The 21766-nt window shown below is 60.2% G+C and overlaps 2 protein-coding genes across 5 annotated transcripts in view; one reads left to right on the forward strand and one right to left on the reverse strand.

Moving 5' to 3' along the window:
- ASXL2 (ASXL transcriptional regulator 2) overlaps window positions 1–21766 on the forward strand; it is a 555729-nt gene that overhangs the window by 93694 nt on the left and 440269 nt on the right. The window lies entirely within an intron of this gene.
- On the reverse strand, window positions 134–21056 carry GAREM2 (GRB2 associated regulator of MAPK1 subtype 2). Of its 4 annotated transcripts, XM_055252967.2 has the most exons (7): window positions 20813–21039; window positions 17647–17787; window positions 6670–6800; window positions 4486–5529; window positions 3415–3584; window positions 2461–2545; window positions 134–2061 (listed from the first exon to the last, which is right to left on the reverse strand). In XM_055252967.2, the coding sequence occupies exons 1-7, from the start codon at window positions 20922–20924 to the stop codon at window positions 1516–1518; spliced, it is 2229 nt and encodes a 742-aa protein (XP_055108942.1). In that variant the 5' UTR covers window positions 20925–21039; the 3' UTR covers window positions 134–1515. The 4 variants fall into 4 exon arrangements, with proteins under 4 accessions (XP_055108942.1, XP_055108941.1, XP_055108943.1 ...); XM_055252966.2 differs by having other exon boundaries at window positions 134–2545; window positions 20813–21056; XM_055252968.2 differs by lacking the exons at window positions 17647–17787; window positions 20813–21039 and adding an exon at window positions 7274–7295.

Genomic DNA, 21766 nt, shown 5'->3' on the forward strand with positions numbered 1-21766 from the left:
CCTCCACAGACATGGGAATGGCCACACACACGTCATTCCTCCATCAGTCCTCTCCTGCCTGAAGGCATATACACTGTGCCCATGGGTCCCCATCGCCTTGTTTTCAAAAGAAGAAAGCAGCTGGCACCCAGAATGCCACTTGTACTAGTCTTCAGCAGTCTAGCATTTATTTCATTAGTCCTTGAGGATTCATTAAATGATCTGCAAGAAAACCAAATGTCCCCACATCGCAGGTTCTGTGCTCTACTCTGACCACTCCTCTGAGCTGAGGCAGCCTGCTTGGAGTATGGGCACCAGCATGGCTTAGCTACTCTTAAAAAGTGGAGGACATAAATAGGTAGACTAGGTAAGGCAGAAGAGAAGGCTGGCACCTTGGGCCCTGACACTAGTGGGCACCCTGTGGTTCTGGGTGAGATGGAGGGCACAGGGGTGGGGTGGGGCGTGTGGTTGGACACAATGACCAGAGCTCTGGGTACCAAGCAGATCCCCATGTTTAAGATTCAAGGGCACAAAGACCTGCTCTGAAGCACGTGAACAAGTGCAGGACTGAGCTCCAGGACGGCGCTCTCCCAAATGTACCCTCCTGTGCCAGTGACAGAAAACCAGGGAAAAACAGCAAGTATTGTCAGAGACAAATGATGGGGGCAAGAGATTGGCGGAATTGGGGGTGGTTGACTACCACTTGCTTCTAGAAACAAGGAGCTGACCTAAATCGACCTGCTCTTCCACGGAATCAGTATTCTGAGACTGAACCCCACCTGACAGATGGATGACTAGTTGCAGTAAAGTCAGAGCAGAAGCCAGGGTGCTAGAGTCATCTGGCTTCCTAACTAGGTAAGTGGGTCGGGTCAATAGCAGAGCTGTGCTCTTCCAAAGTTGTTACCCATGAACCAGGACCCACAGGTGGAGCCTCTGAGGTGCCATGGCTTAGGCTTGTACACAACTCACCTGTATGCAGGGCCAGGCCCCCCTCAACCGCGGTGGAGCAGAGGAGTAAAGGAAGGGCATCTCAGAGACACAGACATCTACACCCTCACTCCGGGGCAGCTTTAGGCCAAAAGCCCACAGAGCACAAAGGAGAGTGGGCACTTGGGAAATTTGTGCTTAAATTACCGGCCATCTTCTTGTCTCTAAACAGAGCCTACAGGCTTGAGCAGTGGAAGTCGTTTGTGAAGGTCTATAGCAGGGCATGAGGAGGTGTTAGGTCACCCTGAAGGCCAGCTTTTGACCCCGTTGTGGGAATCACGGCAAATGCCTTACTGAGCCCAGGTACACAGTGGTGCCCCCAGCCCTATCCCCATGTATTCTGCACACTCAAAGGCAAGATGTCCTGTGCAGGGGTCTGACCCCAGAGGACCACATTTCCACATGCATCTCCCCTGGATCCACCCAGTGGCTGCTGAGCAGCCTCAGTCTCGACATAGATCCTTCCTGCAGGCAGCACCTGCTCCTCCGGAGTGCTGTCCCTGGGGCCCCCATGCCAGCATTCCAGCTGTGCAGCTCCAGCTGGGCAGTTCAGATCTTGGGCCTCCAGCCTTTGATGAACTGCATGATCTTCTTGACCTGCAGCTTGGTGAGGTGGAAGTCATCTGCCAGGATGTCCTCACTGAGCTGCACAAAGATGCTACCATCGATGCGTTCTCGGGCAAAGAAGCTCACCACATCCTCTGAGAGCCCGATGAAACGCAGACTGCGAGAGACCTCCTCCAGGGAGAGTGCAGACAGGTCAGCAGGGGGCTGCCAGGAGGAGGCATCCCAGACTCCAAAGCCTGCAGCTCCATCCCGGGGACTGGCAGGAGGCCCTTCCAGGCGCCCTTGGGTTAGAAAAAGTCGTGCTCCTCCTGCCTCAGGTCCCTGCAGAGCAGCTGGTGACAGCGGGGTGGGGACCTGGCGCAGCACCAAACCTTCAGGCTCAAAGGTCTTGGGGGGGCCAAGTGGTGAAAGGCGGGGTCCAGGCCCAGGTGTCCCCACTGCTCTGGGCTCCTGAGAACGCAGCAGCTCAGGCTCTGGAGAACTGCCCTGCCCCAGCTCAAAGGGATCGAAGGGCTCCAGGGCTGGTTCCTGCCATTCAGAAGAAGAGGAGGAGGAGGGGGCGCAGGAAGAGGGGGGAGCAGCTGAATAGGCCTGGCCTGGCGAGGCTGGGCCTGGGGAATACGCAGGGCCAGAGGTAGCCACAGGACCCGAGGTGGTTGTGGGCCCAGAAGAGGAGGCCGCTGAAGGGCCTGAGGGGTAGGCAGGCCCAGAAAAAGGGTTGAGAGCTCCAAACGGAGCAAAGCGCTTCTGGGGGTGTGAGGGCTTGAATAGAGGAGGACAGCTGTGGTAGGTCTTAACAGGGGTGTCAGCCCCCAGAAGGGAGGTGGCTCGACCGCTCAGAGGCTCTGTGAGGGCCCGGGAGGCCTGGCTGGGCTGTGTGGTTGAGGGTAGGGGACCGGGTGCTGGGCGGCTAGAGGACTCGCCCACCTTGCAGTCTCCCCAGGTGCATGGGTAGCAATAGAGGGAGTACGTGTCCGGTGATGGGGAGCCACTGCCACTGCGGGAACCCGCCCTGTGGACAGAGACAGACATATAGGACAGGTGAGGCTGAGCGAGAGGGAACATGACAGGGTCACACATGCAATGCAGCCAAGCACCACTATGACCTCAGCAACATGGGCCTGCACCCCAGCCCCAGCCCGAGACCCTCCGGAATGGCCCTGTTCTTCCTGGGTTCCTTCTGACCCCAGCCCAGGTCAGAAACCATAGGGAAAAAACGAAACGAAACTGAACTTAATAAAAATGTCTTCTATTTTTTTTTCTTTTGAGATGGAGTTCTTGCTCTGTTGCCCAGGCTGGAGCGCAGTGGCACAATCTTGACTCACTGCAACCTCCACCTCCTGGGTTCAAGCGATTCTCCTGCTTCAGCCTCCCGAGTAGCTCGGATTACAGGCACGTGCCGTGACGCCCGGCTAATTTTTGTATTTTAGAAGACATGGAGTTTCACCATGTTAGCCAGGCTGGTCTTGAACTCCTGACCTCAAGTGATTCACCCAACTCGGCCTCCCAAAGTGCTGGGATTCCAGGCATCAGCCACCGCGCCCGGCCTGAACTTAATAAAAATTTCAAAACAGCAAGGAGCTCTCTTCTCTCTATCCTGCAGCAAAGTCCCCACCTTGAGGACCAGGGCAATGCTCCCATCCGTTCCTCAACATTTAAGAGAGAAAGAAGCTGAAGTGGGCAGAACAGGCCACTGGGCCCCAGGCCCCAAGACATTCAGACAGCAGTGCCCCTCCCTCAGCCACTGCACAGGGACCTGCACCCTCGGGAACCTCCCAGGCCTCAAGACTTCCTCTTCCTCAGCACTGTAGTCCCCCCTCCTCACCCTTCCCTGCCTCGATCTACCTTAGAACTCAGGACCAAGGGAAGGCAGGGACTCACCCATCCTGGAGGCCAGAGGAGTAGTAGGAGAGGCTGGAGCTGGGGGAATGTACCGGCTGCAGTTTGGGGAAGCGAGGGGGAACCGGGGGGCTGCCGGAGAGCCGGCCGCTGCCATTGCCACCCCGGGGAGGCACTGGAGGGGCATTGAGCAGGCGGCACTCCTCCTTCACCTACAAGCAGAGGGCGGTGACTCCACCTCGACTCCAAACAGCTGGCACTCCTTATCTTCCCCTTCCCAAGCAGCTGGGCAAGGGGGCTGTCTGGGCCTGACACTTGCCCCACTTTGCCAATAGGCTGCCTTGCACCCCAACTGCTCATCCAGTCAGCCAGCCACCCCACCCTTCCTAGCCTTCCCTGCCTATCTCACGCACCCGCACTCTGTCCCAACGCACGCACAGCCTCCTTCCTGTTCCTTGGAAATCCTTTATGGATGTTAAGAAAAAGAACACAAAGGTAGATCAAAACAGGATAAGCAGACATGCTCCCTCCTCAAGGAAAAGGAGAGAAAGCAGAGGACAAAGGAAGGCCGAGAGGACAGAGGGAAGGAAGCGTCTGCCACCTGCATCCCTCCCTACAGGTCGTGTACCCCAAAGAGGACTCCATGGGATGCTGACGGGTGTTATGGGCAGGGAGAAAATGTTCTGATAACCAGGATTCCTTAGTGCAGGACTTCTCAGAGCCTTTAATATATCCATGCTCTGTGACTCCAACATGAGGAGGAGGGGAAAAAGGGCTGGGAATCATTCACAGCATTTCTAAGCTTACTTCGCCAAGGAACCGTCTTTTCACGGAACAACTTAAAGGACCCCTGTTCTGTGGTACCTTCTGGGTAACAGTGTTTCGGGGCTCCTCGCAAATCCTCTGAGGCTAGGGACCTACACGCATCTCTGTCCCACAGCTCCCCCGCCACCGCCCGCCCCAGTGCCCCTTACTACAAATGCTCTTGCCTGGCATGTCTCGGCCTTTTCCTTCTCCCCTTCCCCACCCCGCCGAGGAAGACACCTCGTCTGCCACGTACTCCGGGGCCGGCGCCCAGGAGAACGGGCTTTGGGCCCCAGCGCGCTCACTCACCGCCTCGGATTTGGGAGGGACTGGAGGCGGCGGTGCTTCCGGCTCCCGACGCGGCGGTCCCGCGGCCCCGAAGGAGATAAGGTCGGGCCCTGGGGGCGGCCGGGCGAGGCCCTCGGGCCCCTGGTGCGTCCACAGCTCTTCGTAGGGGATCTCGGCGGGCGGCGCGGCGGGCTCGGGCGCGGCTGCCCAGTCGGGGCTCACGTATTCCTGGTCGCCCTCGCCGGCGGGAGCCGGCGCCAGCGGGCCGGGGGCGCGGGCGAGCCCGGGGGCGCGCGGCGCGGGCAGGCAGAGGCGAGCGCGGCGCGGGCTGGCGCAGTCTTCAGCGAGCTCGGCTGGCGCCTCGCGCACGGCCGTGGAGTACTCGTCGGGGTCGAAGCGCTCGCGGCAGTAGGAGGCGCTGTCGCGCACCAGGCGTTCGACGCGCGGGTCCCCGGCCAGCAGGCCCTGCGGCAGCGCGAAGCGCGGCGTGTCCGTGAGCAGCAGGAAGTGCAGCGGCGCCGGGCCCTCGCGGCGCAGCGCCAGCCCCAGCACCACCGTCTTGGAGATGATGCTAACCAGCTTGTAGCAGTGACCCTCCCGCACCGGGTGCAGGTCGTAGGGGTTGCGCGGCGGCCGGCTGGGCACCAGCACGTTCACCGGCAGCCGCACGCGCTCGATGATGGCGCGCACCGTGTGCTCGCCCTCCTGCATCTGCAGCTCCAGCGGGCTGCGAGTGCTGAAGCGGCCCTGGCACTGGAAGGGCAGGCTCAGGCTCTCGTTGGTGCGATGGTTCATGCAGATGAGGCAGGGCATCTTGCCTTTGACCGGCCTGGCGCCCCCGCCGCCGCTGCCTCCCGCGGAACCCGCGCTCGCCGGGCCGCCGCCGCCCACCCCGGCCAGCGCCCCCGCCCGGCCCAGCTTTCGCAGGAGGGTGGTGAAGCGCGAGCGCTCCTTGGTGGTCTTGGCGCACAGGATCTCCGCCTGGCCCATAAGAGTGAGCTCGTCGCCCGCATGCAGCGTGAAGTTGTACACCTCGCTGTCCTCGCTGAACTCGCCCGACACCACCTGGGGATCCCAAAGACAGGGCAGGGCCTTAGCCAGGTCCCAGGGAAAGCCACACGGCCAGCTCCCAGAGACTGGAAGGGAAAACAGCCTTCCTCTTCCGCCCTCCCGGGGCTCGGACCAGATGGTAAGCCAGGAGATCCACGTTCATCCTGGAGAGACCACTAGCAGCTGTGCCACCCTAAATGAGTTGCCCCTCCACGCCTTAGCGACCATATCTGATAACTCTTACTTCGAAGAACTGCTGTAAGATTAAAAAGACTGTATGTGCAGTGACATATTTTTCCTCCCCACTACTTGGATCAGCAACATATTTTAAAGTATTCAGTAAATGGCGACTTTTATCATCATTGTCTTTATCATCTGGGCGATCATAATGCCCTACCTATCCAACAAGGCTAAGTGAAGAGAAATGAATTGATGGATAAGAAAAGGGTTTGTAAACAGAACAGCACTATCTGTACACAGCAGGGACTGTTTTTAGTTGTTTTTTGTTTTTGTTTTTGTTTTTGAGACAGGGTCTTGCTCTGTCGCCCAGGCTGGAGGGCAGTGGCACATTCACAGCTCAGTGGCTCAGTGCAGCCTCAAACTCCTAGCAACAGTCCTCCTGCCTCAGCCTCCCAAGTAGCTAGGACTATAGATGCGCACCACTATGCCCAGCTAATTTTTTAACATTTTTTGTAGAGACAGGGTCTCTCCGTGTTGCCCAGGCAGGTCTCAAACTCCTGGCCTCAATCGATCCTCCCTCCTCAGCCTCCCAAAGTGTTGGGATTACAGGCATGAGCCACTGCTCCCACCCCACAGCAGGGGTCTATTTACACTGCCTGCTCACCGCAACCACCGCCTCTACAAGTGGGTGCTGGGGCAGCTAGGGACAGGTTGCCCTGAAAGGTCTCCAAGTCAGAACATGACCCTTCCAGACACCCCCTCCTGCTCCACTACCTTTCACAGGAAGTCCTTCAGCCCAGTGGGTCCTATTCCCCACCCTTCTGACATGGCTTGATTGTGCCAAAGGCCCCTCAGGGGTCCCCAGGAGCCACTCTCCTTCTTGGATCCTGAGGGCAATCTTCCAACCAGGGTCAGGGTTGCCCCTGAGGCAAGGAGTAGTGTGGGGACACCACACCTGGTGAGGGAGTGACTGACCTTGACGCTGAAGGTGATGGCTTCCATCACAAAGATGCGGTCAGGGAAGACACTGGCCACCTCCTCCACACTGCTGAAGTACCTCACTGGCTCCCGCACATCCCGGGCCTGTTCCAGGAGCTTGAACTTCCCTGCATAGTGGGTGACAAAAGTGGCTGGAGTGGGCCTGCCTGCTGGGAGTCTAGCCTGCATCCCAAGAGCCTTCGTGGTCACTTGCTACCATAATCTCGGCCAGCCCCTCAGGAACTCAGGAGGGCCAAAGGGCAGGTTTCCACTGGCATGAGCTGAAGGGGGCTGGTCATCTGGCTCCAACCTCAGTAAAGTGGGCACCGATCCCTAGCAACTATAGCCCAGCCCTCATCCCATAGAGAGCCTGTGGGTATGCAGTGAGGCTAGCGGTTGCCTGCCCAGAGAAACCCAACTGCAAATAGCCCCAAACATGTGGACACAGAGCTGGCCTCTGATCAACTCAGTGTGGCACTGGGATGCTGGCTCCTTGCTCGGTCCCAGCCTGACCTCTGACTTGCCGTGACAAGTCCCATTCCCTCTCTGGGCCTCTGGGTCCTCATCTGAGGAGGTGGGGACAGATGATCGTGGGCCCTACCTGGATCTGGCATCCTGTGCATTGCCCTGGGCTGCTGATCCGCATGGAGGTGGCACTGGGCCATCCAGGGCCTGGCCCAGCCCTTGAAGGCCCTGGGAGAGCCACTCTGACCCCAGCTCTGTTCCCACACCCTGCCCTGGCCTGATATCCAATCCTACTCTCCCAGAGGCTCTGATCTGAACCCAGCAAAGCCACCTCCCTGAGAGGAGGCCTTCCCAACCTGCAGTCCGGGGCTGTGTGCTTTGCCAAACTCAGCACATGCCCCTAGGAGACACAGACTTTATGGAAGTGATTGCCAGTCTGTGAAGCTGACATCCCTGTGTAAGCTCTCTCACCTCACTGGCCACACACCTGTTATATGCATACTCACATGAGCACAAAACACAAAACAAGCTCTGAGCCGCCCTGGCATCTGATGGATGGCCTCTTCTCAGGCTTTATACAGTAGGAAGAGAGCCATGAATAGGTGAGGGAACAAGTCGAGAGAAGACAAGGTGACTCTTTAGCCTCTGGGTGTTTTTTGTTTGTTTGTTTTTTGTTTTTGAGACAGGGTCTTGCTGTCGCCCAGGCTGGAGTACAGCGGCATGATCACAACTCACTGCAGCTTCAACCTCCTGGGCTCAAGGGATCCTCCTGCCTCAGCTTCTCAAGTACCTGGGACCACAGGCATGTGCCACCATGCCTGGCTAATTTTTTATTTTTATTAGAGATGAGGTCTCATGATGTTGCCCAGGCTGGTCTCAAACTCCTGGGCTCAAGCGATCCTCCTGCTATGGCCTCCCAAAGTGCTGGGATTACAGGTGTGAGCCACCGTGCTAGGCCTTCTTTACCTTCTGAAGCCCCCTCGGTAGTTGCTTCTGTCACAGTTCATTCATTTAATTATTGCACAGATATTGATGGAGTACTCACTATGTGTCAGACACTATGGTAGGCCACACAGAGGGTACAAATCTGTGTAAAATACAGTCTGCCCTTAAAGAAATCCAGATATTCCTTCCTTCCTTCCTTCCTTCCTTCCTTCCTTCCTTCCTTCCTTCCTTCCCTCCCTCCCTCCCTCCCTCCCTCCCTCCCTCCCTCCCTCCCTCCCTCCCTCCTTTCTTTCTTTCTTTCTTTCTTTCTTTCTTTCTTTCTTTCTTTCTTTCTTTCTTTCTTCTCCTCTCTGGCGCAGGCTACAATCTACTCGGCTTGCTGCTGCCCGCGCCGCCGACTGCCTGGGACTGCCGGCGCGCGCCACCGCTGCCTGCCTTTTCTCCTTTGGATGCAGGCACGCGTTCGCCATCTTGGCCACGCTGGTCGCCAGCTCCTGACGCCGAGTGCTCTGCCCCCCTCAGCCTCCCGAGGTACTGGGACTACAGACGGAGTCTCGCTCACCCAGTGCTCGGTGTTGCCCGGGCTGGAGTGCGGTGGCGTGGTCTGGCCTCGCGGCAGCCTCTACCCCCCGGCCGCCTGCCTTGGCCTGCCAGGGTGCTGGGATTGCAGCCCCTGCCCAGCCGCCGCCCCATCTGGAAGGTGGGGAGCGCCTCTGCCCGGCCGCCCCGTCTGGGAGGTGAGGAGCACCTCTGCCTGGCCGCCCCGTCTGGGAAGTGAGGAGCGCCTCTGCCCGGCCACGCCCCGTCTGGGAAGTGAGGAGCGCCTCTGCCCGGCCACCCACCGTCTGGGAAGTGAGGAGCGCCTCTGCCCGGCCACCCACCGTCTGGGAAGTGAGGAGCGCCTCTGCCCGGCCACCCACCGTCTGGGAAGTGAGGAGCGCCTCTGCCCGGCCGCCCCGTCTGGGAAGTGAGGAACGCCTCTGCCCGGCCGCCCACCGTCTGGGAAGTGAGGAGCACCTCTGCCCGGCCACCCACCGTCTGGGAAGTGAGGAGCGCCTCTGCCCGGCCAGCCCGTCTGGGAAGTGAGGAGCGCCTCTGCCCGGCCGCCCCATCTGGGAAGTGAGGAGCGCCTCTGCCCGGCCACCCATCGTCTGGGAAGTGAGGAGCGCCCCTGCCCGGCCTCCCATCGTCTGGGAGGTGAGGAGCGCCTCTGCCCAGCCGCCCCGTCCGGGAGGAAGTGAGGAGCGCCTCTGCCCGGCCGCCCCGTCTGGGAAGTGAGGAGCGCCTCTGCCCGGCCGCCCCGTCCGGGAAGAAATGAGGAGCGCCTCTGCCCGGGCGCCCCATCCGGGAAGAAGTGAGGAGCGCCTCTGCCCGGCCACCCATCGTCTGGGAAGTGAGGAGCGCCTCTGCCCAGCCACCCACCGTCTGGGAAGTGAGGAGCGCCTCTGCCCGGCCGCCCCATCTGGGAAGTGAGGAGCGCCTCTGTCCGGCCGCCCCGTCTGGGAAGTGAGGAGTGCCTCTGCCCGGCCGCCCCGTCTGGGAAGTGAGCAGCGCCTCTGCCCGGCCACCCCGTCCGGGAAGAAGTGAGGAGCGCCTCTGCCCGGCCGCCCCGTTCGGGAAGAAGTGAGGAGCGCCTCTGCCCGGCCGCCCCGTCCGGGAAGAAGTGAGGAGCGCCTCTGCCCGGCCGCCCCGTCTGGGAAGTGAGGAGCGCCTCTGCCCGGCCACCCCGTCCGGGAAGAAATGAGGAGCGCCTCTGCCCGGGCGCCCCATCCGGGAAGAAGTGAGGAGCGCCTCTGCCCGGCCGCCCCATCCGGGAAGAAGTGAGGAGCGCCTCTGCCCGGCCACCCATCGTCTGGGAAGTGAGGAGCGCCTCTGTCCGGCCACCCACCGTCTGGGAAGTGAGGAGCGCCTCTGCCCGGCCGCCCCGTCTGGGAAGTGAGGAGCGCCTCTGCCCGGCCGCCCCGTCTGGGAAGTGAGCAGCGCCTCTGCCCGGCCACCCCGTCCGGGAAGAAGCGAGGAGCGCCTCTGCCCGGCCGCCCCGTCTGGGAAGTGAGGAGCGCCTCTGCCCGGCCGCCCCGTCCGGGAAGAAATGAGGAGCGCCTCTGCCCGGGCGCCCCATCCGGGAAGAAGTGAGGAGCGCCTCTGCCCGGCCACCCATCGTCTGGGAAGTGAGGAGCGCCTCTGCCCGGCCACCCACCGTCTGGGAAGTGAGGAGCGCCTCTGCCCGGCCGCCCCGTCTGGGAAGTGAGGAGCGCCTCTGCCCAGCCACCCACCGTCTGGGAAGTGAGGAGCGCCTCTGCCCGGCCACCCACCGTCTGGGAAGTGAGGAGCGCCTCTGCCCGGCCACCCACCGTCTGGGAAGTGAGGAGCGCCTCTGCCCGGCCACCCACCGTCTGGGAAGTGAGGAGCGCCTCTGCCCGGCCACCCACCGTCTGGGAAGTGAGGAGCGCCTCTGCCCGGCCACCCACCGTCTGGGAAGTGAGGAGCGCCTCTGCCCGGCCACCCACCGTCTGGGAAGTGAGGAGCGCCTCTGCCCGGCCACCCACCGTCTGGGAAGTGAGGAGCGCCTCTGCGCGGCCACCCACCGTCTGGGAAGTGAGGAGCGCCTCTGCCCGGCCGCCCCGTCTGGGAAGTGAGGAGCGCCTCTGCCCGGCCACCCATCGTCTGGGAAGTGAGGAGCGCCTCTGCCCGGCCACCCATCGTCTGGAAGTGAGGAGCGCCTCTGCCCGGCCACCCCGTCTGGGAAGTGAGGAGCGCCTCTGCCCGGCTGCCCCGTCTGGGAAATGAGGAGCGCCTCTGCCCGGCCACCCATCGTCTGGGAAGTGAGGAGCGCCTCTGCCCGGCCTCCCATCGTCTGGGAGGTGAGGAGCGCCTCTGCCTGGCCGCCCCGTCCGGGAGGAAGTGAGGAGCGCCTCTGCCCGGCCGCCCCGTCCGGGAAGAAGTGAGGAGCGCCTCTGCCCGGCCGCCCCGTCCGGGAAGAAGTGAGGAGCGCCTCTGCCCGGCCGCCCCGTCCGGGAAGAAGTGAGGAGCGCCTCTGCCCGGCCGCCGCGTCCGGGAAGAAGTGAGGAGCGCCTCTGCCCGGCCGCCCCGTCCGGGAAGAAGTGAGGAGCGCCTCTGCCCGTCCGCCCCGTCTGGGAAGTGAGGAGCGCCTCTGCCCGGCCGCCCCGTCCGGGAAGAAGTGAGGAGCGCCTCTGCCCGGCCGCCCCGTCCGAGAAGAAGTGAGGAGCGCCTCTGCCCGGCCGCCCCGTCCGGGAAGAAGTGAGGAGCGCCTCTGCCCGGCCGCCCCGTCGGGAAGAAGTGAGGAGCGCCTCTGCCCGGCCACCCATCGTCTGGGAGGTGAGGAGCGCCTCTGCCCGGCCACCCATCGTCTGGAAAGTGAGGAGCGCCTCTGCCCGGCTGCCCCATCTGGGAAGTGAGGAGTGCCTCTGCCCGGCCACCCATCGTCTGGGAGGTGAGGAGCGCCTCTGCCCGGCCGCCCATCGTCTGGGAAGTGAGGAGCGCCTCTGCCCGGCCACCTATCGTCTGGGAAGAAGTGAGGAGCGTCTCTACCTGGCCGCCCCGTCTGGGAAGTGAGGAGCCCCTCTGCCCGGCCGCCCCGTGTCTGGGTAGAAGTGAGGAGCTCCTCTGCCTGGCCGCTCCGTCTGGGAGGTCTACCATGGAGGCCAGAAGCAATGTGGGGGCTGGACGTGGTGGCTCACGCCTGTGGTCCCGGCACTCTGGGGGGCGAGGCGGGTTGATCACTTCGGGCTAGGAGTTCGAGACCAGTCTGGCCAACTTGGCGAAACATGAAGAATACAACAGACAAACCAACCAACCAACTCAATGACAACAAAACAGGTCTACCCTGGAGTCATACTCTAATTTTTTCTATTTTCCTCCCTTTCTGATCCTTTATCCCACTTTCTTTTTCTTCCTCTTCCTTCTCCCTCTTCTTTGTCAAATAGAGGATTGAGTTATTATCACTGATCCATATAAAGTCCCTCTCTCATTTATTTTAACTCCCACCCCCATTTCTATTCCCCGACTTCCCATGTGCAACCTTCCTAATATGTTTGATACGCATCTTTTTGTTTGTATGTATTTTTAGAAAATGTTTATTGTTTTTGTATGCACAAAAAATTAATAAAAAAAAAAAAAGAAATTGAGTTAAAAAAAAAAAAAAAGAAATCCAGATATAATGGGTGAGACGATGAGTACCCAGTGGTGGCAGGATGTGATAAGTGCTACAACAGACTTGTGACAAAAGAGTTACAAGACAGCTGGGTAGGAGAAACCTGCCTGGCGGCATCTGAGAGGATCACTGAGCTGCACCTTAAGAATGAAAGGGAATTCCCAGAATAGGCATTCCCTGTGGAAGAAACAGTGTAAACAAAGACACAGAGACACAAAATCAGACCACCTGCCCCAGATGGTGTGTGCCTGCAGGGAAGGACTTAGGGAGAGGGAGGATAGGAGGGGATGCAGACAGCAACTGGGATTTGAAAGGCTCTGAATGCCTTGCTAAAGCAGTAAAACTTTATTCTGTACAACATGAGACCCACTGGAGTGTTTGGAGCAAAGAAAAACCATGATCCAGGTTCAGCTCTATTAAAATAACCAGGAGACCAGTCAGGTAAACAAACCAGTAAGGGGTTCTGGAGAAGAGCTAGGGAATAGCAGAAACAGACCAAGAGATACTGGGCAGGGAGACCCAGCAAGCTTGGGTGACAGAATAAGGGGGAGGTGGGGAAGGAAGGGACTCAGGGTGATGTACTCGGGCCACCAGCCTGGTCAGAAATGGAGACGGCAGGCCAGGCACAGTGGCTCACGCTTGTAACCCAGCACTTTGGGAGGCCAAGGTGGGCAGATCACTTGAGGTCAGCAGTTCGAGACGAGCCTGGCCAACGTGGTGAAACCCCATCTCTACTAAAAATACAAAAACTATCTGGGTGTGGTGGCACACACCTGTAGTCCCAGCTACTTGGGAGGCTGAGGCAGGAGAATTGCTTGAACCTGGAAGGCAGAGGTTGCAGTGAGCTGAGATCACACCACTGCACTCCAGCCTGGGCAATGGAGCGAGACTGTCTCAAAAAAGAAAAGAAAAGGAGATGGCAGAGCTGTTAACCAAAACTGGGAACCCAAAAGGAACATGTTGTGGGGCCGAGGCAGATCCTGGAGAGGTCAAGGAAGGGGCCTTCAGGTGGTGCTCCCAGGGTGGTTGCCACCAGTGTATATGCAGAACTTGGGGACATCTGGCCAGTGAAATAGACTGAAGGTCACCAGCCCACAGGTGGCAGCCTCGGCTGTGAGGCAAGTGAGATGGCTCAGGGAAGAGGAAGAGCAGGGGGCTTGACCCTTTGGGGATGTTCATCCCAGAAAAATGCCCACACTGTGCTCCTAGCATGAACACACACACAATTGTGTATGCAGTGCTGGGGGTTCCTGGAGACCCCCAAACCCAGAGAGACCCAGATGAAGACACCCACGGTGCAGGGTAGGAGAAGCAGAGGCAGGGCCTGAAGCACCATCACCGAGCAGGGAGAGAAATGAGAGCCCAGAACAAGGGGAAATGGCTAGGAGAACGCTGGCGGGGAAGCCCCCAGGCCTGCCCTCCCTGTCCTGGGACCCTCCTGGGAAGAGGCCTCTGAAGTGCCACAGCCCTAGAGGGCAACAGAGGAAAAATGTGGAGGGGGGCAGGCAAGATGCAGGGGTCTAGGACTTGGGAAGCAGGAACTGCAGGCACTGAGTAGCCCCCTCCCCTCACCCCAGCCTCCTCCCCCAAGTCCACACACAACCCCCTACCCCCACCCCTGCCCCAACCACAAGTAGCCAGGCAGGGAGCAATGCCCACTGCCCCCTGTGGGGTGACTTGGAGCCAAGTCAGGGCTGGAGCTGGGGGAGGATGTGGCAGGGAAGATCGATGTAACCATGGCATCCAGCACCATCCCCCTCCGCGGCAGCCTGAAGCCCAGCGCCGGTCATTACTGCGGGAGGAAGGAAGGGAGCCCTCCAGGGAGTGATGCTCCGGACCCTGGAAGCCTTTTCCTCCCCGCCAGCCCAGGGGCGGCTTCCTCTCCTGCCTCCCCCTATATGGGACCTGAGGTCCCCCACGGCTCTAAGGACCTGCTCCATCCTGACCTGCCCCTCCTCCTTGTCCTTGCCGGCAGAGCACATGGCTGCCTCGCTCCTCCCTTCCAGCCCCAAGCACTTGAGGGCTGTGGCAGGGGATTGCTCACCACCCTTCTCCACGCCTGCCCCACAGCACACACTCAGTAAAGAACGTGGGTAAAAGCTCAGACTTTGGAGTGCGACAAATCTGGCTGAATCCCACCCTGCCACTAGCCAGCTGTGTGACCTTGGGCAAATTATTTAATCTCTCTGGGCTTCGGATTTCCCATCTGTAAAATGGAAACATCCTAGTTGGGCCAGAGGCGCATCTGCCAAATGCTGAGCAGGAAACAAGGCCAACACTGGGGAAGTGGCACCACGCTCAGGGAAGACGCCAGGCCCCTCCCTCAGGGCTGGAGGCGGGGGCTGGGAGGGGGGACAGTACGGGGACAGGCCAGCTCTCCCTGACTCCCAGAGCAGAGCGCCGCAGCCTGGAGACCGAGTCACCCAGCAGTGCCCTCAGCCCCACCCTGCGCGAGTCGCCGTCCTCCTCCCTCCCCGGCCTTCCCCGCGGCTCTCTCCGCGGTCCGCAGCCGGCCACCCCCGCCAGCCGAGCGCCATTATTAATTCATTAGGAGAAATCAGCGTGGAGCCCAGCCGTGCACTCGGCGCCTCCTCGTTAACCCGCTGGCCTTCGCCCTCCTAGGGGCCTCCGCCTCTGCCTCCGCCTCCGCCTCCGCCTCCCCTCCCCCGTGCGGGCGGACAGTAGCAGCCCCGCGAAAAGATGGGGCTGGGGCCGCGCCCCACCAAGACCACCACCCCCGCAAGACCACCACCGTACACACGTACGCAGGGGCGCCAGAGAGATGGGAGGAAGAGCTAGGAGCCCACGGTTCCCTGGAACACTGTGCCTTGGGTTACCAGAGTTTTAATGACACAACCAAAATGAAGTCCCTAAAATCACGTTTCTTTCAGTGAGAGATTTTCCCAACCTTTCTTTTTCTTTTTATTTTAGAAACACCATCTTGCTCTGTCTCCCAGGCTGGAATGTAGGAGTACCATCATAACTCACTGTAGCCTCAACCTCCTGGAGTAAAGGGATCCCCCCACCTGGCTTCAGCCTCCCCAGTAGCCAGACTACAGGCCTGCGCTACCACGCCTAGCTAATTTATTTGTTGTTGGGGGGGTTTTTTGTTTGTTTTTGTTTTTGTTTGTTCTCGCTATGTTGCCCAGGCTGGCCTGGAACTCCTGGCCTCAAAGGATCCTCCTGTCTCAGCAAAGCACTAGGATTACATATAAGAGCCACTGCTCAGGCAACCTTTGCTGTTTTTTATCCCAAGAAGACCTGGGACCTCGCCCTGAACCAAGCTGGGAAATTTCTAGCTTGAGCAGGCCCCCAGTGGGCTCCAAGCCCAAGATAGAACCCCAGGTCAGAAAGAAATCTGAGTGAGTTTCCACATCTTTTAAGGGGTTGGGGGGTGGAGTACACAGGTACCAACTTCACAGGTTGTAAAAGACAGAAGCTCTGTAAAGGGCTCAGTCCTGTCCTCCTGGCTCAGGGAGACCCAGGGCCAGAGGAGGCAGGGGTACCTGTGAGGAAGCAATGGGGCCTTCCCAGCTCAAAGGCTTCCCAGCCTTGGCGAGGGGGTGGTCAGGAGCAGCTGGGCACAGCAGTTAAAAACACAGAACTGGGCTGGGTTTGGTGGCTCACGCCTGTAATTCCAGCACTTTGGGAGGCCAAGGCGGCCGGATCACTTGAGGTCAGGAGTTTGAGACCAGCTTGGCCAACACGGTGAAACCCTGTCTCTACTAAAAACACAAAAATTAGCCGAGCGTGGTGGCAGGCACCTGTAATCCCAGCTACTTGGTAGGCTGAGGCAGGAGAATCCCTTGAACCTCGGAGGCAGTGAGCCAAGATGGCGCCTCTCCACTCCAGCCTGAGCAACAGAAAACACACACACACACACACACACACACACACAGAACTGGGCTTGGCACAGTGACTCACACCTATAATCCCAGCACTCTGGGAGGCTGAGGCAGGAGGCTTCATTGAGACCAGGAGTTTGAGACCATCCTGGGAAACATAAGGAGACCATCTCTAAAAACAAAAAAATAAAATAAAAAACACGGCACTGGGCAAGCCACTGAAACTCCTGGAGCCTCAGTTTCCTGGTGAGTTAAATGGAGTTGATAAGACTTTCTCATCAGGTTGCCATGAGGATGAAATGGCAAAAATGTTCGGCCCAGCATATAGAATGCAGCACATGCTTAACACATGGCAGCTGTGGGATCTGGGGCTCGCACGGGGACGTCTCTGGGATGGGGCCACCAGACTCCAATCCCTCCCACACAGGGGACAGCAACCACACGCTCCTGGTGTGGTGCAGCGGACACCAGCCCTCGGTTGAGATACCTGGATCTGGCCAGGCTCTTCATTTCCTAGCTGTGGGACACAGGGCAAGTCACCTCCTCCCCTAAGCCCTCCATTTCATCATCTGTAAAATGAAGGGGCTGTACTCTGTTTTGGTAACAGAATCCTTTCTTCAAACAAAATCTTATTATATGTCAACATCACATATAAAACTAATAAAGGTAGTCCATTAGCATAATCTTTAAAAGTCTAAAATTTTTCATATTCACTTATAAAGTCAACCAATGGAAACAATAGGTTTAACGCAAAAATTGGGAAAAACAGGCTCAGCGCGGAGAGGTGCAGCCATGTAACCAGCTTGGGCATTTGCCGGTTTCTGCAGTGTTTGGTTGCACGGTACAGAAAAGGTCCTGGCAGAGGCCGGGCGTCGTGGCTCACGCCTGTAATCTCAGCACTTTGGGAGGCCGAGGTGGGTGGATCACGAGGTCAGGAGATTGAGACCATCCTGGCTAACATGGTGAAACCCTGTCTCTACTAAATGTATAAAAAATTAGCCGGGCATGGTGGCGGGCGCCTGTATTCCCAGCTAGTCGGGAGGCTGAGGCAGGAGAATGGCGTGAACCCAGCGAGTGGAGCTTGCAGTGAGCCGAGATCGCGCCACTGCACTCCAGCCTGGGCGACAGGGCAAGACTCTGTCTCAAAAAAAAAAACAAAAAAACAACAACAAAAAAGAAAAGGTCCTGGCAGGACATGTTCTCTTGGAGGGTCTGCACAAAAATGGCTAAGCGTGGCAGCTGAAGGTATACCCTGAAGGCCTCTGATTAGGGTTAAGCTCTGATTTGTAGTAATTGAAGAGTGTGAGTATTTTTTAATCATTAGTTTCAAATCTACTTTAAAATAAAATGTGAATCAAAAAACCTGTGAGCCACCTCTCCAGAAACCCAGAGCTTCACAGAACAGAATGAAAACTTCTGGGCTCTGACTCCAACCCTCACCCTAATCACCGCCTCGCTGGCCCCAGCATTCCCCCTATCCCTGGCCCTAGGCCCTCCTGCCTGAACCCCCCCACCAGGCTTTATGACATATGCCCTGGCTGGACACACCTGGGTACTGCAGGGGGATGTCGATCTTGGGCCCGATGACATAGTGGCCCTCCTCCAGGGTATGAGCTGTCACCGTTGTCCACTGCCGGCAGGAGTGGATGAGCAGGATGTCTCGCTCACTGACGCCCTCAGCGTATTCCCCTGGGAAGGGGGAAGAGGACAGAGGACGAGGGGAAGGAAGACAGGACATTAAAAGAGGCAGAAAGAACAGACAGGGTGACATCCTCACCAAGACCACACCCCTGAGGGACAGCTCCTCACAATCCCTGTCCAGGTCAGCAAAGCTCAAGGGACAGGCGGGCTGCCAGCTGGGGCCTGGGGCTGTGGGGCTGGCTGTGAGCCTCTCGGGCTGTGACTCCCGACGGGGCCCCTCATTCATCAGTGGCTGGAATGCCTGCTGTCCCTGGCTCTGAGCTGGGGCAAGGAGCTCCCCATGGATGAGCCCAGACCAGCTCCTGCCCTCCAGGAGCCCTTAGGCCCCTGGGGAGGTGGGCAGAGATGTACCAGAGACTAGGCAAGTTTGAGGCACTGACTGGAGCATGTCTGGGGACCCGGAGGGCAGCAGCAGGCTCCAGCTGGGGGTGGGGTGGCAAAGGGAGACTTTATTGAGCAGGAGATGCTGGAGCTGTGCTTCTGCCTCCCAGTCAGGGCCTAGGCCCTGCAAGAAGGGCCCTACTGGGGCAGTGGAGAGGGCCCGGACGGGACTGTCCCTTATAAGGTCCTAGCTGTGAGAGCTCCCCCAGAGTCACGGGTCGCTCAGGTCAGGAGAATGACAGGGCTTAGAGCAGCTGATTACTGCCTCTCCCAAGGGCAGCCCTTCCTTTCCACCCACTGCCTTTGTTCAGGGGACCTCGAAGGAGGGGGAGAGTCCCCAGGAACCCCCAACCCCATCTCAGAGAAGCCACCCACTGCCTTGTCAAGGGGACCTCGAAGGAGAGGGGGGAGTCCCCAGGAACCCCCAACCCCATCTCAGAGAAACAGTTCCTTGACACCCCCTCCCCATACCCCCTCATCCTCCCAGTTGCAGGGGTGATGGCTGAGGGTTGGAGGCGTTGAGAGAGCAGGTTTAGAAGGCAGGAGTGGGAGGCCCAGCCCTGGGGCCTGGGGGAAGCTGCTGTGGGGCAGAGGTGTTGGGAGTTGGGAGGGGTCTGGGCCTGGAGGCTCCAACCCCAGCAACGGTTTCCAGGGGAGCAGGAGGGGCAGCCCAGCTTCCAGGAGGCAGAAAGGGCTGTGTCCTGGCTGCAGCTGGTGGGGAGGGTGGGGGTGGGGAGCACCTCCTTCCTTTCTCCTTCAGGCACAACTTACAAAATTTCTGCCCATCAAATGGGAAATGGTTTACTCTGATGGCTGGGGGCTCCATAAAGTGTGTACATGTGGCGTGGGCGTGTGTGTGTGTGTGTGTGTGTGTGTGTGTGTGGCAGGGTGGGGGGTGGTTCAAGATGCGCAGAAAGGGCCTGGCCCCCACTATGTGTGTGTTGGGGGTGTTGTCTGAGCCTTCCCCTGCACCTCCTCACCTCTGGGGGCCCAAGAAGCTCTCCTCCAACTCTGCTCCCTCCTCTGAGAGCTGTCCTGGGTCCCAGCCCCATCTTCACAGCCACATGGGCACACACCAGTAACCATGGCTCATGACCACCAACAGCTGAACCACAATAGCCCACAGTGACCGATGCTTGTCACCCAAACAACACAACTCAGTCTCCGGCCAAGGGGCCCCTCCCAAATGCACAGGCGCACAGGGACCTACCCTTCCAGCCATACAATTCTGACCAGACATTCACACCCTGATGGTGACCCAGCCATAGCCACACACCGTCACACACAACAGACAGCTGGGCCATCACACCAGCTGTTCATTCACTCACCCATTCATTCATTCATTCAATCCATAATCTTTATTGGGCAAGGATGCCAGGTGTCAAGTAGCCCACAGCCAGGTGGAAAGACAATAAACTGACTGACCATTATAATGGGGTGCACAGTAGGAGACAAGCCAGGGTTGGCACAAGGTGGCAGGGGAGCCCAAAGGAGGCCCTACCCAGACCGAGGAGCTCAGAAAAGCTGCCCAGAAAGGGGAGATGCCAAAAAAGACATGTGGGAAGTGGCCAGAAGACCCCAGGGCAGCGACCCCCATTCACAGGAGGACACAGTACCAACTCTGACCACTCGGCCGTGAGCCAGAGTACTAGACGCTGGCCTGCCCGACGGCCGGGGCGCCGAGCTCCCCGATGAGCCTGCTCCCGGGACAGCTGACGCCCACTGTGCCCACTCCTGGCCGCCACGGAGGAGGGGCTGCCGGGCCCCGCGGGGAGGAGAGGAGCCTGTGGCCGCGGGCCCCATTAGCATTCAGGGAAGCGAGTGTGCCAACGCGGGCCAAACCCCTATTCTTCTCACACACAAAACCCCCGGCCTGGCTGCCAGCCCCGGCTACCGCCCATCCCCCAACCAAGCAGCACCCCCCTCCCCCCAAACGGTCCTCTCGCTCCATGCAGCCTCCAGGCGTACCCTCTCGGGCCCCCATGCGTGGTTCCATCAGCTGAGCGGCTGGGGGCCCCAGGTCCTATTAAGAAGTGGGACAAGATTCGGGGTAGGGCCAGGGGTTTGGGGGTCACGCCGGGCGGCAGACCCAGCTCCCGCCGGCCTCTCCCGAAGGTGGCCTGCCCGCCCCAGGACCGAGGCTGCTCCTAGGGAAGCGAAAGGAGGTGCAAGAAGGGTCCCCAGAGGGGCGGAGCAGGACTAGTGGTGGCGGTAGGGGGAAGACAGATTCCGGGTCCCATGGATGAGGGAAGACAGAGGTGAGAGGCCAGGGACAAAGGGACCAAGGGGGCGCGGCCGGGGCGGGGGACCCAAGGGCAGCGGGGGAAAGGGGGGCACCGACGGGGCGGGAGCAGGGGCTCAGCCCCTTTCCGGACTCCAGCTGGGCGGGAAAACTCTGTCCCGGGCCCTGTCCCCGGTGTCTGTGCCTGTGCTTGTCCGCGGGGCCCAGGAGGCGGACCTGGCGGGTGGGCCCCGCGTCTCCCGGGAGGCGCGCCAGGAACCGCTCGGGGCCCACGCCGGGGAGCTGGGAGGGTGCGGCACCCGCACCCTCCTCACGATCCTTCTGGCCCCTGGCTGGAGAGCCCACCATTTCCCCGCGGATCCCGGTCCCCATCTCCAGCGACCCCGGTACCTGGCCCAAGGCAGGCGAGCGTGGGCAGGCGGCAGCGGCTGACGATGAGGTCCAGCGGGAAGGCGCCCATGCTCCAGCGCAGGCCGGCCAGCCCGGCCGCCAGCTTCTCCATGACATGGGCGCCCTGGGGCCGCCGTCCCGGGGCCCCGACGGTCAGTCCTGCGCGGCCCAGGCTCTCGCGCCCGCCGCCACCTCCCGGGGCCGCCGCGGCGCTCGCCGCCTGGCAGCCCCGCCGGGCCGCGGGGGTCACGTGGCCGGCCTCCCCGCGGGGCGCCGACCCCGGCCCCGCCCCCGGGCCCCGCCCCCTTCTCCCGGACCCCCGCCCCCTGCTCTGTCCACCCCGACCCGGACTCACCGCCGGACCCACCCCCGGACCTCTGCCCCCAGCCCTGTCCGCCCTGCCCCGCCCCGGCCCCCTCTCCTCAGATTCCCGTCCCCGCGCCACCTTCTGGGTCCCCGAGTCTCCAGCCCCGCGCTCCGTCCGCCCGCCCCTGCTCCCGCTCCCCGGGCCCCCACTCGCCCCCGCCGCCGCCAAGCCCCGCCTCCCCTCCCGCCAGCTTCCACGCGCCCAGGTGACGGCGGGTGATGGAGGACCCCAGAGCGGGCGCCTGGGGGGACAACGAAGTCCCGAGCGGCATCTGCGGAGTCGGCGCGGGCTCGGCCTGCTCCTTCTGGCTGGGTGTGTCCGGGCCCGGCCGCTCCCCCTAGTGCAGGCGCGCACACCCGCGCCCTGTCCGCCGCCTAAGCTCGGGTTCTGAATTCAGCTCTTCCAGGACCTTCATCGCCTCTGGCTCCATGGAGCTGGGCGAGGCAGCCTCCTTAACCCCATTTTACTGATGAGCAAACTGAGGCGCAGAGGTCAGGTGGCAGCCAGGACTTCAACCTAGGTTGGACTTCAACCCAGATTTGACCCAACCCTACTGCCCAAGAGCACCCTACAGCGCCCCACCATAA

The sequence above is a fragment of the Symphalangus syndactylus genome, chromosome 18 (genome assembly GCF_028878055.3).
Source record: "Symphalangus syndactylus isolate Jambi chromosome 18, NHGRI_mSymSyn1-v2.1_pri, whole genome shotgun sequence".
Classification (NCBI taxonomy): domain Eukaryota; kingdom Metazoa; phylum Chordata; class Mammalia; order Primates; family Hylobatidae; genus Symphalangus; species Symphalangus syndactylus.

Coding starts and splice junctions, on each gene's coding strand:
- GAREM2 (XM_055252966.2), bottom strand. CDS start 20,924: ATGGAGAAGCTGGCGGCCGGGCTGGCCGGCCTGCGCTGGAGCATGGGC. Junction 6,801..17,646: donor CATCCCCCTGCAGTACCCAG/GTGTGTCCAGCC, acceptor CCCACTATGCAG/GGAAGTTCAAGCTCCTGGAA. Junction 2,546..3,414: donor TCCTCTGGCCTCCAGGATGG/GTGAGTCCCTGC, acceptor CTCTGTCCACAG/GGCGGGTTCCCGCAGTGGCA.